At 37.6% G+C, this 16,713-nt stretch overlaps 1 protein-coding gene across 3 annotated transcripts; it reads left to right on the forward strand.

Annotated features, from left to right (window-relative positions):
- Window positions 1-2,320: 2,320 nt before the first annotated feature.
- On the forward strand, window positions 2,321-14,541 carry LOC101466934 (VIP36-like protein). Of its 3 annotated transcripts, none has more exons than XM_004565816.3 (8): window positions 2,321-2,676; window positions 4,187-4,305; window positions 4,591-4,708; window positions 6,452-6,534; window positions 7,769-7,930; window positions 8,085-8,199; window positions 9,323-9,442; window positions 10,115-14,541. In XM_004565816.3, exons 1-8 carry the CDS (start codon window positions 2,472-2,474, stop codon window positions 10,255-10,257), a joined length of 1,065 nt encoding a protein of 354 aa, XP_004565873.1. In that variant the 5' UTR covers window positions 2,321-2,471; the 3' UTR covers window positions 10,258-14,541. The 3 variants fall into 3 exon arrangements, with proteins under 3 accessions (XP_004565873.1, XP_076746783.1, XP_076746782.1); XM_076890668.1 differs by lacking the exon at window positions 2,321-2,676 and adding an exon at window positions 2,754-2,773; XM_076890667.1 differs by lacking the exon at window positions 2,321-2,676 and adding an exon at window positions 2,845-3,008.
- Window positions 14,542-16,713: the final 2,172 nt, after the last annotated feature.

Raw genomic sequence — 16,713 nt, forward strand, 5'->3', positions numbered from 1 at the left:
TTTAGATATTCTATTCTATTCTATTCTATATTTTTATATTTAAGGAGAAGCATATCAAATTTTATTTAAACTTACTGATAATGTTATAGAATTTGTTCATTATAATTCTGACAGGAAGCAGAAAGAGAGGGCATATTTCTCTGATGTTGGCTTCTCTTCATTGGGTCTCACTGAAATCCAGAATCTTCTATGAGCTGATAGAGGACGAAAATGAGAGCGAGAAGAGGACAGATGGAGGACAGTTAGTGAAATGTATAGATGTTTAGTGAGGAACTGAATCCATGAAAAGGATGAAAAATGGAAAGACGGCTGGCCCAGACGACATACCTGTGGAGGTGTGGAAATGTCTTTGAGCAAGGCCAGTGGACTTTTTAACCAGATTGTTTAATGCAATCCTGTATGTGAGGAAAACCAAATGATAACCAATGATTTATAGACCTTCTCTGCGTTGAATCATACCTGTTATTAATCTCTGTCTCTCTTCCACAGCATGTCTTTATCCTGTTTTCCTTCTCTCACCCCAACCGGTCGCAGCAGATGGCCCCGGAGGTTTCTTCCTGTTAAAAGGGAGTTTTTCCTTCCCACTGTCGCCAAAGTGCTTGCTCATAGGGGGTCATATGATTGTTGTGTTTTTCTCTGTATGTATTATGTAGGGTCTACCTTACAATATAAAGCGCCTTGAGGGGACTGTTGTTAGAATTTGGCACTATACAAATAAAATTGAATTTAATTGAAATTGCTCTTTCTCATGAGTTCTAGGTATAGTAAAATATCCTAGATTCAAAAGTCAAGCCATCTGTCAGGCAGCTGAAGACAGCTGAAATTAGGACAGGAAAATAATCCCAAACAGACAAACAGAGAAACAGCCATTCTACACCATGGCTGAAAAAGAAAAAAGGTGCTATTATGGCCCAGCCAAATCCAGACCTCTACCTAGTTGAAATAATGTGGCACATAAACAAATGTCCTCAAGCCTTAATGAACTCAAACAACCCTGTAAAGAGTAGTAGTCTAGAAAAAGAAAATATTTTAGACATAATGTGGTACCTATTTAACATCAAGTCATGCTTTCTAATGTTGAAAAACTGTTAAATACAACAGCAGCCCTCTATCCACCACAGCGCCTTTATAGTATAAGCTGCAACATTATCAGGTACACTGTTTGAAGATTTTTGCTAGGTCTGACCAGGAGGGAGAAGATTAGAAATCAGCTCATCAGAAGGACATCTGAGGTTAAGTGGTTTGGAGACAAAGTTAGAGAAACAAGTGTGAGATGGTTTGTGCATGTGCAGAAATATATTGAAGAAAAGATGTTGAACATGGAGCTACATAGGTGAGTTTTGACCCTTTTTGAGGGTGCTCAAGTGACCCCAAATTTTATCAGAGCATCCTTAAAAATAACTATTAATAGTATCAATAACAGCGCATTTTTGTATTATTTTCTAGAATTATCTTCAAATGTAATATTTATTCTTATAAAGTGTCTGCTTATTTTTATTTGTTCTCTAAATAGCATTGGCTAATGAAGCTTAAATCATCAGAGATTATTAGCTAGTTTTAGCCATCTGGTCCAGTAGTCTGCTGGGATATCGGGAGTTGCCAGCCAAGGAGACGATGTGTGTTATTATTATTGAATTGGGCTTCAGTGTTTGTTTACTGTACAGCTCCAGATTCAGGTGACAGCAAGTGAAAATGATCTTACCTGTCTATGTGCAGCAGCACACTGTATTCAGTTTGGATATTGCTGTAAACTGACATGGATCACTTTATGTATTTCATTTACTGTAATAATGTGTTTTCCTCACATTGATTGGTGATGATTTCACATAACTAAGCAGTATGCTGTACTGTTGTTGACTGTGGATCCCCCACTTACTCCTATAATAATTTTTATATGATTATGTTTTTGTTATTTTCTAGTTTCTAGTTGAGTTATGAGGATGCATTCAAAATAAATATATAAAAAATATTTAAAAATAAATAAATAAAACAATGCTATTACAGTTTGCTCTGTGTACAGGTCTATGGAGTGGCAGCGTGATTTTTTTTAGTTTGTGTATTGAATAATACTATTTTAAGCGCTTGATGATTTGGTGGACTGCCTCTGTGTGATTAAGAGACTAAAATAATGTTTCTCACCTTATCTGTCTTGCCATAAATGAAGGAAGACCACAGAGGAGGGCATGCAGATGGTTGGTGTGACAGGAGAGTCTGTAAGGGATAGGATGAGACAGACGAGGATGATCAAAGAAGAAAAAGATCTCACAACCCATTCTTTTCGGATAGATGCTGCTATAAAATCGCGAGAGCTAGTCTATTGGGGAGAATTTGATGATTTTCAGACGCTACTACTATATCCAGAAGATGGCAGTAATGCCAACCCCACGGATGAGTGTCTCCACTAAACCCCAGAAGGGAAGAAGAACATTTTTCTTGAAACCACGTGACATGTGTGTAGTCGGGCTGTAAAGATGGTTTCCTCCGTTGCCAAATCAAATCTGGCTCCACTGAGAAGTTTCTGTTTTTTAAATTCAGTGTTTCACTTTAGGAACCTCCGTGAGTTAACATGGCTACTTATTACTATTTGTTACTTGACGAGCCAGTCGCTGGCAGACGACGGGGACTTTATGGAGGAGTTTCTGAAGCGGGAATATTCTCTTGTGAAGCCGTACCGCGGTGAGTTTAATGTTAAACTAGAATTACGTTACCGCCAATGTCAGCTAACATTGGCAACTAACATAAACGTTGACAGTAGACAGTTTGTCACCGAAAGGTAGGCTTTGGCTTAAATTCATTTTTTTCTTGGATAGAATTGTGTGGCGGAGGATAATAATTAACTAAGAAGAACTTTGTGCCTCTCTGTCGTTACAGATCGTGGGTAGCGTTACAGCAAGCGGGATAATAACTGTTGTTAACACACCACTAACTATTGGCTAGTCCATAATGCTAATGAAGACTAGCCTACCTACAGTTAGCTTTAATCAGCAGAGCAAACCTGTCTGATTACGGTGAGGAACTCTAGCAAAAAACAACAATAAAATTCAGGAAATTAAGCCCGTAACGCTCTCCATTATGAAAGATTAGTTTTTCATTGTCTCAACAAAGAGCAGTTTGAGTAACCTTCATGGCCACTTTTCATATTAGCGTATATTAGTTAATTCAAAGTAATTAGAAACAAAAACTGATAACTAGAAAATGGGGTCGGGCTTATAAAGAATACATCAGAACAAAGAACGATTAAAAAAAAAAACAGTTTTCGTTAATTAAAACTAAATCTAAAAAGTCATAACAATAATAAGGGAGTTTTTTTTTTTTTTTAAAACGTACTGAAGCAGTTTTGTGTGTACTGAAGTTGACCACACGTAATAAGTGTATTTAATGAAACTGTGAGTAAGCTTCCTTAGTAGGGTTGTTGTACTGTTGGGCCACTATTGCACTTCATTAAAGTCTTTTGCAGTACACTCCTGCCACTTTGCACAGGCATTTTATCGTGTGATATAATACAGTGTGTTTTTTTTATCTGTCTTGTTATTTATATTTCTTGCACAACAGTCAGGTGAAGAACCCACAATATCGTTATATAAGTACAATGAAAATAAAGGGCTATTGTATTCTAATATCTATTTTGAACTTTTCAAGTCATACTCTAATAAAGACCCTTGATTTATAGCAGGGGTGTCAAACTCAAATACACAGTGGGCCAAAATTCAAAACTGGAACAAAGTCGCGGGCTAACGTTAATATTTATTGAAATATATTTATTCCTCCAGATATAAGAATGAATCTTTTCTTATGGACTCAAACACGTTTTGCTGAAAAACTGAATATGGAACAAGCAAAGCTTAATACTAAACAACATATATATTAGCTGTATAATACCAGTAGGCCAGCTCTAATAGTAATTTGGTATGGCTTCGCGGGCCAAATGTAATTAGACTGCGGGACAAATTTGGCCCGCGGGCCAGAGTTTGACACCTATGATTTATAGTAATAAAAATAAACAGTACAGTACAGGAGCCACTGAAAAGGAAATATTTGTAGTCAATAAAATGTATACATAAACTGAATGTTACAACAAAAGACGAAACGCAACGTAAATGGTAAAAGAAGATTTCTAAGAAAAACAATGGTAAACTTTGGTGTGGCTTGCTGTGAATGCAGAAGTGTTACTACTGTTGTTTTGCAGGCTTGGGTTTCTCTAGCTCCTCACAGTGGGATCTGATGGGCACTGCCATGGTGACGCCTGACCATGTGAGGCTAACCCCAGACCTGCAGAGCAGGCAGGGAGCTGTGTGGAGCCGAATTGTAAGTCAAATGGGACAGCCTGCATTATCAGGCTTGCAATATGCAATGCATTCTTACCCAGCAAACCACAATTTCCCTCACTTCCTGCTTTAAACTAAAAACCCTACTTTATATGGCTTTGGTTTAACAATGAATGTTATGCAGCATTTTATAAATAAAATATAAATGATACAAATCAGTCTGTTTCAAAAGGATGATATGTCACTCATATCTGATGACAAGTGCATGCTACACATTGCTGAGTGTAAGAATAACCTGCTTTTCTTTATTGCTATTGCTTTTCAGCCTTTGCTTCTGCAAGATTGGGAGCTGAGAGTACAATTTAAAGTCCATGGCCAAGGGAAGAAGAACCTGAATGGTGATGGACTGGCCATCTGGTTAACCAGAGATCGCATGAAAAATGGTAGGTTAATGCTAAATGTGTTTCAGCATCGTATTTGCAATTTTATAATTGAATAGCCCTCAAAGTGAACAGTTTATCCTAATGAGCTTGTCATTTTTTTTCTCAGTCACATGATAAGATATCATTTTATTAGCACATCCTGTGCACAGTGACTTGTGATACCAGGGAAAGCAAACAGAATAAACAGTCTCAATTTTCAGCTGCAGGAAACACTGCTTACAAAACTTTACATGTTCATTCATTGTTTCAAAAACACATTTTAGTTACTTTTCTTTTGTTTGTTTTGTTTTATTGTTTGTTTTTAATCCAATTAGGTAAGTTACCTGTAGTATTACACTGCTCAAAAAAAATAAAGAAACAATTTTAGATTTAGAACATTAAGCCAATTAAACTAATGAGATAGTGATCCGGTTGGTTAGCAGAGGGGTTATTTGTTAGGTTAAAGGTTTTGGTGTTAATGAAATTAACAGCAGGCAAATGCAGTGGTTAGCACTGTTGCCTGACAGCCAGAAGGTCCTGGGTTCAATCTCATCATCTAACCGGGTCCTTTTTGTGCGAGTTTGCATGGGTTCTTTCTAGGTACTCCAACTTTGTCCCACAGTCGACATGCAGTTAGTGGGGTTAGGTTAACTGGTGATTCTAAATTGTCCATAGGTGTGAATGTGAGTGTGAATCGTTGTCTGTCTCTCTGTGTTAGCCCTGCATCAGATTGGCAACGTTTCCAGGGTGTACCGTGCCTCTCATTCTCTCATCACTGAGACAAAACAGGAATGGCTTTACAGGTGGAGACCAAAAACTTGTGTTTTGTGCCAAAACATCCTTGGACCTATTGTCAGACTGGTGCAGTGGATCCTTGGTTCCTCCTCAGTTATGCCCTGGTCCAGATCTAGGATGAGATCCTATCCCCCGAACACAATCTCTTGTCTCATTAGGAGCATCCCCTGATGTTGTCACACATGTGTACAAGCATGTTGGGGCCAGAAAAGTACCATTTTGAGTTGCTTCAATGAAATCTCAACAGAATGCGCTATCCTGCTGCATCTTTTTTTTTTTTAAACTTTGATTTTCAAGGTGTTTTTTAATCAAGCCCTCTGTAAGTTGATGCTTTTCATTTCTATCACATTACCCAGTCCATGTCAGTGTAGCTATCCAACTTTTTTCCTCATTGAGAACTGATGTGTTTTCTAAGTGTTCCTTTAATTACATTTTTTAAGCAGTGTGTTGTGCGCCTGGCTAAAGAGAATTATTCAGTCATTATCATCTATTTTTTTATGCTTTTAAGTTTGTTACATTTTTGTTGCTACTGTATTTAAATAAAGACAACCTATGCTGCGCTGGTCTTAGTTTTTAAAGGAAACTTCCAAATGGAGTTATTCTTCCACAGTTTGTGGTACAAATGTTTCTGTCTACATGTAAAGACAGCTGTCATCATCGAGTGACTCTTTATCACGGTGTGTGTGGACTAGTTGCCACACCCCCAATGATATGATAGTGAGCTTTAGAGCATTTGGGTGGGATTAGGATAATACAATCGTTTCACGTGAAAATTTTTTATTTATTTATTTATTTTAATTAACTTCCTGCATGTACTAGTTTGTCTGATTACATTTTTTCCTCCAAAGTGCTGAAAACACAAAGAAACTCTGTTGGAGAAAACTTAAGACTGAAATTTAGTCCCAAATCAAATTATATTAATTGCTATGTTTCAGCTTTATTATTTCTGTGGTATACCTCTGTTTGCAGGCCCTGTATTTGGCAACATGAACCATTTCTCTGGACTTGGAATATTTGTGGACACTTACCCCAATGATGATAAGACCCATGATGTAAGTGACAGTCTGTAGCTTTTGTTGTTGTTTTTTTTTAAAAGCCTGAGTTTAAATCAAGACTTTGTTGTCATGTGGAAACCCACACAACATACACACAATGTTTCTTTTTGATGACTGAATTTCAGCCAATCTGACATGCAAACATGTACTGTTGCTAATAATGTAAACTTATACTGACTGACAACGAACCTGGCCAGAAAAAAGACAAGTAGCAGTCCTGGTGAAGTTTGAATTATTAACATTAATCATCAGGATGCTCATACCCTGGTAGTGCTAATGTTTTAAGGTGAAGCAGCAGTAGAACTGCAGTTTTCAGGCTGACTCGACTGGATTACTGTAATGCACTTTATATTGGGGTCAGTGCATCATATATTAGTCATCTACAGGGGGTGCAAAATGCCGCAGCTCGTCTTTTAACTGGCACTCGAAAGTTTGAGCACATTTCCCCTATTTTAGCTTCACTTCACTGGCTGCCCATTTCTTTTAGGATTCATTTTAAAATTCTTTTATTTGCTTTTAAAGCTCTCCATGGCCTAGCCCCATCTTATCTCTCTGAGCTGCTACAGCCTTATACACCCACCCGCTCTCTCAGGTCAGCTGATCAGCTGCTCCTGATTGTACCCAGGACTGGGCATAAACTTAGAGGAGATCGTGCTTTTGCTGTAGCATCTCCAAAACTGTGGAACGAGCTTCCTTTAGAGATTAGACAGGCCAGTTCTTTATCTGTTTTTAAGTCACTCTTGAAAACCCACCTCTTTACCCTGGCCTTTGATACCACGTGAGATGTTGGTTTTTATTTTTATTTCAGTTGTTTTTAGGTGATTCGATGCTGTTTTATCTTGTTTTTGTTTTAATATAGGGCTGTTTTAATTTATGTATTATGTGTTTTATTTATTTATTTTTGCTGTTTTCTGTTATTCTATTGTTTTAACTTGTTTTCTGTATAGCACTTTGTTCCTGTGCTGGGTATTTTAAAGTGCTTTATAAATAAAATTGGATTCAACTATTTCAACTTACAACAGTGAACAGCTCAGATTTTAGAGTTAATTTTCTCTGGCTAACCAGTGTCCAGTGTTTTTGTCCCCCCCCCCCTTTACTAAGAAAAGCTTTATGCAATATAACATCAAACTGTTCAGTAGTGCTGTTTCATGTCTCTGTGAAATGAACTACCTGTGGAATGGTGTTTGTGGTTCCTGCTGATGAAGTTGTGACTCCTCTGTCTTCTTCACAGAGGACATTCCCTTACATATCTGTGATGCTGGGGAATGGCACCCTGTCGTATGACCACGATCGTGACGGTCGGTCCACAGAGCTTGGAGGATGCACAGCTATGGCACGCAACTCGGTCTACGACAACTTTTTCCTCGTTAGATACTCCAAAAATCAACTGACGGTATGGCTCATTATCTGCAGGACCTGTTTCAGGGTGTCACTTGTCCTTAAAGGTGACATTCTTGTGTAATGAAATTAAAACTGAGTAGTACAATGAGGCATGAAAAGTAGAATGTTGATTGGTTTATTCAAACCATTTGTTCCTCTGCCCTTAGCTCATGGTGGATGTTGATGGTAAGCAGGAATGGAGAGAATGTGCTGACATTACAGGAGTGCGGCTACCTACAGGCTACTTCTTAGGTGCCTCCTCTGCCACGGGAGACCTGTCAGGTATGAAATCTCAGAATAATGCTTTGACCACAGGATATATTACAAAGTGAAGCTATAAAAAGATCTATAAAAAGATTGGATTATAAACATGGCATCCAAACTAGATGAATTAACCCTTTAAAGCCGGTCAGAGCGGGCACGCTCTGTTTTGCGTAACTATTTTTAAATCTGGGTAGCACTGCAACCACGTAAGCTAGCGCAATAATTTTTTTTGCATATGAAACCGGAGGAGTTGTACTTACATCTTATGCCATCAGCTTGTCCTAGGTCACAGTTTCCTTCCACATATAGCTTTGCAAAAACTGCATAAAAAGCGCTTGCAGCAACAAAAACATAATATTCCAGAAACATGCTTTGCCGATCCGATCAGCTGTTCATAACACTTCCTACGTTGGAATAGACGTCAGTGCGAACTTTTGCATGTCCACCATTACCTGCCCGAAACCGGAAGTGACGTCATTTTCGCGGAAATGTAGTTTTTTTTTTTACCATGAGGGCCTCATGAGCCTATACTGGTGTTTTTAAAAGTTATCTTTGACTTTATGACTTTCTGTGTCGTTTCTGGGATGCTTAGGACTCATATTGCACTGCTGGAAATAGTTAATTTTGATGCATATGCTGCTTTTTTGCAAATTTGCAGTATAATGTTTATTTTCGTTTTTCGTGCAGTATATAAAAATTGGTGTATTTCAAAAATAAAACTATGAAGACACTCAAAATAAATTTCCTGTGATGGGAAACTATTTTGTGCAACTTTTTTGTATTTACAGTTTTGAGGGATAAGCCTCTTAAATTTCTCTAACTAGAAATATATGTTAAAAAAGCAAAAACGATTTTCAATTTTTTTTGTAGTTTGTTGCACTTTTTTGTAATTTATGTAATTACTATGCACTTAATGCATACATATTATTAAAATATGGGCTATAATGGTTGTATTGATGTATAGCAACTTGAAATGCTCCCAAAAATGGCTCCACAGCATGTAAAAAAATATAATATAAGCTCTGGCGGACTTAGTTTTATGGTAGGTCTTAAAGGGTTAAACATCAACTTCCTAACAGCTCAGGTTTTAAAATGAAGTCAGCTGTTGCTTAAGATGTTAATTACGGGTGTGTTCTTCTAGATAACCATGACATCATCTCCATGAAGCTGTATGAGCTTACAGTCGAGAGGACTCCACAGGAAGCGGAAGAAGGGGAAGTAGTCACCATCCCCAGAGTTGACAACATGGAGCAGTTTCAAGGTAAATGCAGCACGATCATCATCAACCTGAAGTCATCCTTCTCAGCGCTGCACCGTATCGGCACCATTACTCAGGGCGGGGTTGCAGCTAGTGTGAAGTCTTGAGGGCCCAGTATTACCAGGCCCTACACCACCAATAGCATCATTGCACTCCCACTGGTTTTCATGCTCACCATAACTGCAGAGGTGGCCACTGCAGTATTCTCCTGAACTGCTTAAGCAGAGAAACAGAAGACGAAGAAATCAAAATCAAGTTTATTCTTTCCCCACAAAGTCTTGTCTTTTTAGATTGTTGCCACGTCTCCCTCTGTGTAATCTGTGAAGCTCTAAGCTTAAAAAAAAAAAAGAAGCATGATTGTACACTTGCATTTAACTGAACAGTTTTGTACTCAGCATTTTTTGCATGCTGAGCACAAAGTTGATGTAACAGAGCAGATGAGTATAGTATAGTCTGCCACTATACTATACTATACTGCTTCCCGCATGATGATAAAAGGCTCAAGTAAATGGATGAGGCTGATGCTGGCAGACATGAATCCAGTATGTGGGCACATCTCATACATGTAGTATATCTAATTGATATTATTTGTTCATGTTTACAGCTGGGAGAACAGAGGGCTGAAACTTCAGCCATTTTTTTTTTTTTCTAATATTTTTTGCTTTTACTTTGCAGTGGAAGTGGAGGAGGAAGGGATGAGTGGAGTCCAGCTGTTCTTCACCCTTCTCTTCACAGTCGTGGGCCTGGTCGTGCTGGGAGTGGTAGGGCTAATAGTTTACGGGCGCTGGAAGGAAAACAAACGCAAACGCTTTTACTGAGGAAAGATCAGCCAGTCCGCAGAATGTGTTTTAATGAACAAACATGCAAAGACTCAATGACACAAATCGAACAAACTGAACTTTAGTGGGTTTGAAGCATAGAGCTATGAGAACAAATGAATACATGAGCTGTGGTTTAAAATATTTAAGATTTCTGGAAGATTGATGAGATAAAGCTCTGCTTGCTATAGTGAAGCAAAATCATTTTAAAAATATGTTCATCTAAACTTGAAGCATGGTGGGACTTTTTATCTGCACTAACTGAGGCACTGTTTCTACCAGCAGGAAGTAAGAAAAACAACAGAATGAGTCACTAAATCAGATGCTGAGTTTGCTGACATTATGTTACACAATTTTGGAGTTTGGGGTATCTCTGCGGACCTGAGCCAGCGCAGAGTGGGTAGAAGTCATGGTAGCGAAGTTGGGCGCTTCTTTCATTGTCATTTAAATTTTTTGTTGGCAATTCACTAACTTTACTAATAATCCTGTGTTTATTTTATTTTCTAAATACGTGACCCTTAAAATGCTTATTTGTACATCAATATTTTCCTTATGACTTTTCATTATATCTGTGACTTACCTGCAACTTTCACAAATCAGATGGGACTTGGGCCTGTTTGTTAGCTTGCCCACTATAGAAATGCTGTTTTGTAGGTAGCTAGCAGAGTGGCATAGATATGTGCACATATTCTGCCACTGGTATGTCCCGGATGATTAATCAGACTTTTAAATTCTGAATGACAATGTTAGCTTCCATTAACATTTTAAAAAGTTAGCTTAAAATGATTCGTCATAGATCAAGCACATCTCTACAGAGGGCCTGTTGGCAAGTGGTTGCTGCTGTTGCTGGGTGAAATCATCACAAAGAAGTTGCACCAAAAACCACCTTTTGATCGCTGTGGTTGGAGTATGCTAACATTATCATTACTCTCTGACCTGTAGTGAAACTTTGGGAAGAAAAAAATGCAACACAAATCAGAGTAAAAGTTGTGCCGTTTGAAATGTGTTGGTTACAAGAGCAAGGCACAATTTTTACTTTGAAGGCAAATGTTTTTAGTTTGTGTTGACCCTTCAGGTTCACTTCTGCTTGACATGTACTTTGTGTTTGTAGGCAATTTGTTATCCAGGCACAAGCTGCTGGTGACCATGCCAACCTGCTAGCAAACAGTCTTTTAATGTAGCAGCATTATACCAACTTCACACTAGCAACCTCGGGCAATCACTTGCCAACCAGTCATGGAACACACACTTTTTGGTGGAGACTGGTGGTTACTCATCCCTCAGTCGATTTCAGTGACTGCCAACAACTGCTCACAAGCAGTCGGAAAATACACAATTAAGTGCCATATGGCCACTTAAAGGTGTTTCGTCTTTTTGTGTGACTACCACAAAGGCCATTGTGAGTTTACTGATCCCTGGGCCAGCAGGGACTACTTGTTGTGAGATGAACTTTATGCTTAAAAACATCCCCTAATCAGGGCCTCGTTCCCAATTGGTGATGTGTTAAGTAGTCATAAATTATCAGTTGCGTCACTAATGTACCATACTGCAACAGCTACCCTTAAATGTATACCTGAATTACAATAGTTAGAGCTACGTAGCATTATTCAGATGCACTTGTTTTGTGTGACGATTCCCAAACGAGACAGCTGAATTTATATTTCCAACAGGGTTCACAGTAGACTATCAAAATATTCATGTTAAACATTATATTATAGAAATAGGTTAGGATGCACTAAGCCTCGTCTCATATAAACGTTCAGTGAGGTCTGATTGTTTTTAATATTTGAAGAACTTCTCTCTCCGTAGATCTTCATGCATTATAAGACCTGGCTAAGACCTGAACAGTATGGTGGCTGCACCGAGAGCAACAACTTATGTGGCATGCCCATCAATGAATGTGTGGGAGAGTAGTTCATCTTTGACTGTTGTTCTTTGTTCTCTTCAGCCAACAATACACGACAATTACAACTGATGGTAACGATTTAATTCCAGAGTAGATTTAATGAACAAACAGGTGCGGAACTTTCTTGCCTGGTTGATTCTACAGTTCATGTTAATGCACCCACTGTAAATGCCTCATGCACATGGCTCTGTGATGTGCAGAGAGCACCACTCTAATTTGACTTGTAGCTGCTGTGAAGACCAGTGAGCCTGTGAATCTTTTTATACTTTTTGCTGCACTAAAGAAAAAAAAAACTGGACTGTCATTTTATTTGAGATAACTTTATACAGCAATCCAGCATTTATTCAACAAGTGAAAATATTTATATAAATATTGCTGATACGTGAGCTCAATGCTATGTGTAAAAGAATAGTTGCGTTACCAGTGCTGAATAAAGTGCCTCACTAGGACCATTACAGGCAAACTCTCATTTTGATCCTCTCTGCAAGTTTGAGCTCAACATTTATTTTCTGTTTGACATCACTTCCATGGCTTGATCTACACTCTGACGTTACAAACAGGTCTCAGAAATGATAAGCTGATTTAAGAGTTTATCTGAGAACAGTTTGTCAGTGTCACTCTTTGTGGAGCACTGATGTTTTTAGTTCTTCCACCAACCAGTAACTTGGTAGCAATTGATGTTTTGCTCTGTACACACTTACATTAACAGCCATATGCTGCATCATGTAGTCATGTGAGTTTGATTAAACTGATCACTCAAACCAAGAGGAAGAAAAACAAAAAATGATGTCAAGCTTTATTGTGTCTATGAAGAAACCTCGAGTACTCAGTAAAACCTCAAATATCATGAAACTCTCCAGCATGGATGTAGAGCTCACACCTCACTGGTTAAAGAAGCACTGATGTGCCATTCATTCAATAACCATGCACTGACAATAACTATTAGAGACAACTCGGTGAGCAAAGTGATGCAATCATTTCAAAATTTCTTTAGATTTTGCAGTATTATCATTATTGTGATAAATGTGAATAGTCAGTATATAAAGACAACCAGCCAATGTATCAATATTGGGGGGTACAGCAAAACACAAAATGTTAAGTGTGATATTAAGAAAGTGCACAGTCAATATCACATGATATCATCAATAATTGTGAGCCTGACAGATTTTAACAAGTTGATAATACTCAGGAGTAGCACAAATGTGTAAATGAAATAACTACTCAAAACCAAGATTAGGGAAATCTCATTGTGTTTTGTTCCTTGGAAAAGGAGAAATATATATATATATATATATATATATATATATATATATATATATATATATATATATATATATATTGGGGTGTTAGATTTTGATATCAATATTGATATTGGTAATAAAAGTCCTAAAAATTGGTCGTCTCTGACCACTTCTATGCACTTGTAATTTTACTTTTTTATGCTTATAGAAAAATGTCATTCATATTGACATTGCTAATAAAAACTATAATAGACTATAATAATAAGAATTTTAATGGTTAAAATCTGTTAGAAGTATATCAGGAAAATCTGTAGATATATCAATATTTGTGGTCACGACAGCATCAATGAATGAATGATAATTGGGATATTTAAAAGCGAGATCTTAATATTGTATTAGCAATGCGCCTATAATATTTGTTAAAAGAAAAATTGTAATTCATGTCTTTGTTTGCTGTTGTGCAGTTTTGGGTTCTCACCACTTCCATGTACTTGTAATTTGAGTTTAATAGCTTCACTTTTAATAGCTAATAGTTTAATAGCTTACCAAAAAAACAGCACGCACTAGATAAAGTTATAGAAGAATTTTGCTACCAGCATTGATGCAAGGTTTTTTTTTTTTCAATTATCAATTTTTGTTTTTTTTTTTTTTTAATTTGATTTGATTTTTTTTTTTTTTACACAGCAATAATAGTACAAATAAAACTCTGATATAATGACAGCCTTAATTCATTTCATCCATTCAATAACAGACTAATCATTCAGGAAGACATTTGCCCAAAAAGCACTTCAGTGTTTAGTTCATTGGAGCTTTGTGGACAGTTTCATAGATTTTTGAAGCAATATCAATCAGTACTTCACTCTAATTAAAATCAGTTTCCAGCCCTTTAAAAAAAAAAAGCTACAGATTTGTTTTTTTTTTTCTTTTTTTTTTCTTTTTTCAATGTAGGCGTTTCATTTTTGTGTCATTCAGCGTGTGCTGTCACTGGGGAAATCAGCCATTTAGGGATTTTTTTAATAATACTGTTCAGCTTATTATCAAATTAAAGAAAAAGAAAGCTCAACCCTTGTCTGAAAAATGTGTGTAAATCTTGTTTGTGTGTGATTATTCTTCTTCAATAAAAGTTTGTTTATTTTTTTCCGTTGTGGTGTTGTTTTTAGTTTTCTCTGCAAACGTTTTTCATGTACAGTGCCTTGTGTATTCAAGAAATTGAACTACAGGGTGGGCCATTTATATGGATACACCGTAATAAAATGGGAATGGTTGGTGATATTAAAGTCCTGTTTGTGGCACATTAGTATATGTTGAGGGGGCAAACTCCTCAAGATGGGTGGTGACCATGGTGGCCATTTAGAAGTTGGCCATCTTGGATGCAACTTTTGTTTTTTCAATAGGAAGAGGGCCATGTGACGCATCAAACTTATTGGTAATGTCACGAGAAAAACAATGGTGTGCTTGGTTTCAACGTAACTTTATTCTTTCATAAGTTATTTACAAGTTTCTGACCACTTATAAAATGTGTTTAATGTGCTGCCCATTGTGTTGGATTGTCAATGCAGCCCTCTTCTCCCACTCTTCACACACTGATAGCAGGAGAAATGCCAGCACAGGCATCCAGTAGCCGTAGTTTCAGTTGCTGCACATCTCGTATCTTCACACCATAGACAATTGCCTTCAGATGACTCCAAAGATAAAAGTCTAAGGGGGTCAGATCGGGAGAATTTGGGGGGCCATTCAACTGCCGATGTGTGATTAATTGGTTTATAATCACTTAAACTAGTGACCTACAAGGAAGTGTAGGATGAGGCTCGAGGTGTTCAGATGCAGTCTGCATCTTCACAGTTATCACAAGCCCTCCACACTGTATGTTTAAGGTTAAAAGGTTTAGATTTTGACCAGAGGGGCCGATGGCGCGATATGGCAGCCTCGCTTCTATCAGTCTGCCCCAGGGTAGCTGTGGCTACAACTGTAGCTTGCCTCCACCAGTGTGTGAATGTGAGAGTGAATGAATAGTGGAATTGTAAAGCGCTTTGAGGGCCTCGAAAAGCGCTATATAAATGCAATCCATTATTATTATTATTATTATTATTATTAAAAGTTTTATCAAGACCGTGTAAAAAGATGAAAGTTCCCAGGTGAACGTGAAGATGGAAGTGCTGAAATCTCTTAAGCCTGTGTTCTTTCTAATGGCCAGCGGGGAAGGATGGAGATGGTTTAAGCCATTTAACCCTTGATGTCATTTCAGTTAAGGCCTCAGCAAACACTGATGAGCTTTTGTCTTCCTGAATACAACATGATACAGTATTCAATTTTACTTTTAGTCATGTACATTTTAGACAAGGTGACTTAAAAGTATTGTAAAACAAAAACAAAAAAACATTTGTTCACATTTTTGAAATGATACTTGACATCCTGACTTATCAATCAGGAAATATTAGTTACACTACAAACATGGTGGGCAACAAATAGAAGTGAAAATACCATAATGAATGTTTTAGGACAAAAAACTGAACGTTCCTGTATTGTATCTGTACTGTATGTTGGAGTCAAATTGTTAAATGTTGTCATTGTGTTACTTAAATTTGTAAGTCTTGGTTCAAACTATAGGATCAAAGACATTTGTTTCTGTTGACCTCCCCAGACTGTTGAACGGTGGGGGAGGCTGTAGTGGTTTATTATGGGACATCCTATGTGAGGGTTCTGTTTTGTTGTTTAGTAAGCTTCCTGCCTTTATGACCCTTTTGTGGGCAGGAGGTCACACAAAAAAGCACCCCCACTCACACACTCACAGTACCTTATCTCTTAGAACCATAGGGGTTTTTTACAATGTGTGGTGCTTATGTGTACTGTAACTGTTTTCAATAAAAGGCGGCAAGGAAGGCTGTTTATTTGAAGTTGGCTAGGAGACAAGTGAGGAGCGTTTAGCTCCTAGAGCCTGGTTCCGACCAGCCTCCCTTGCTAGCAAGTAAAAACCGGTTAAAGCTGTTTGTCTTGCTTCCTTGTTTCGTTAACAGGAATAAGTTTCTAAACCAGCGGGGCCTGTGGAAGCGCAGACCCAACACTGTATAACATATTATAGATCCACAGCAGTATCATGCAAGATGATCACCTCACTGTCCCATCTGCTTACTGTACAAGTTTTCCAATCGCATTTATTTATTTATACTGACTAGGGGTTGGAAAGTAATTCTGATCATTTATGTAGCATCTTAATTATTTATTGTTGAAGTCAACTGAATAAGTCCACAGGGAGCATTAAATGTCATCAAGCGCACAAGCCACCTGATTGCAGACTAAACGAAAAAGAAT

The sequence above is a fragment of the Maylandia zebra genome, linkage group LG12, assembly GCF_041146795.1.
Source record: "Maylandia zebra isolate NMK-2024a linkage group LG12, Mzebra_GT3a, whole genome shotgun sequence".
Taxonomy (NCBI): Eukaryota; Metazoa; Chordata; class Actinopteri; order Cichliformes; family Cichlidae; genus Maylandia; species Maylandia zebra.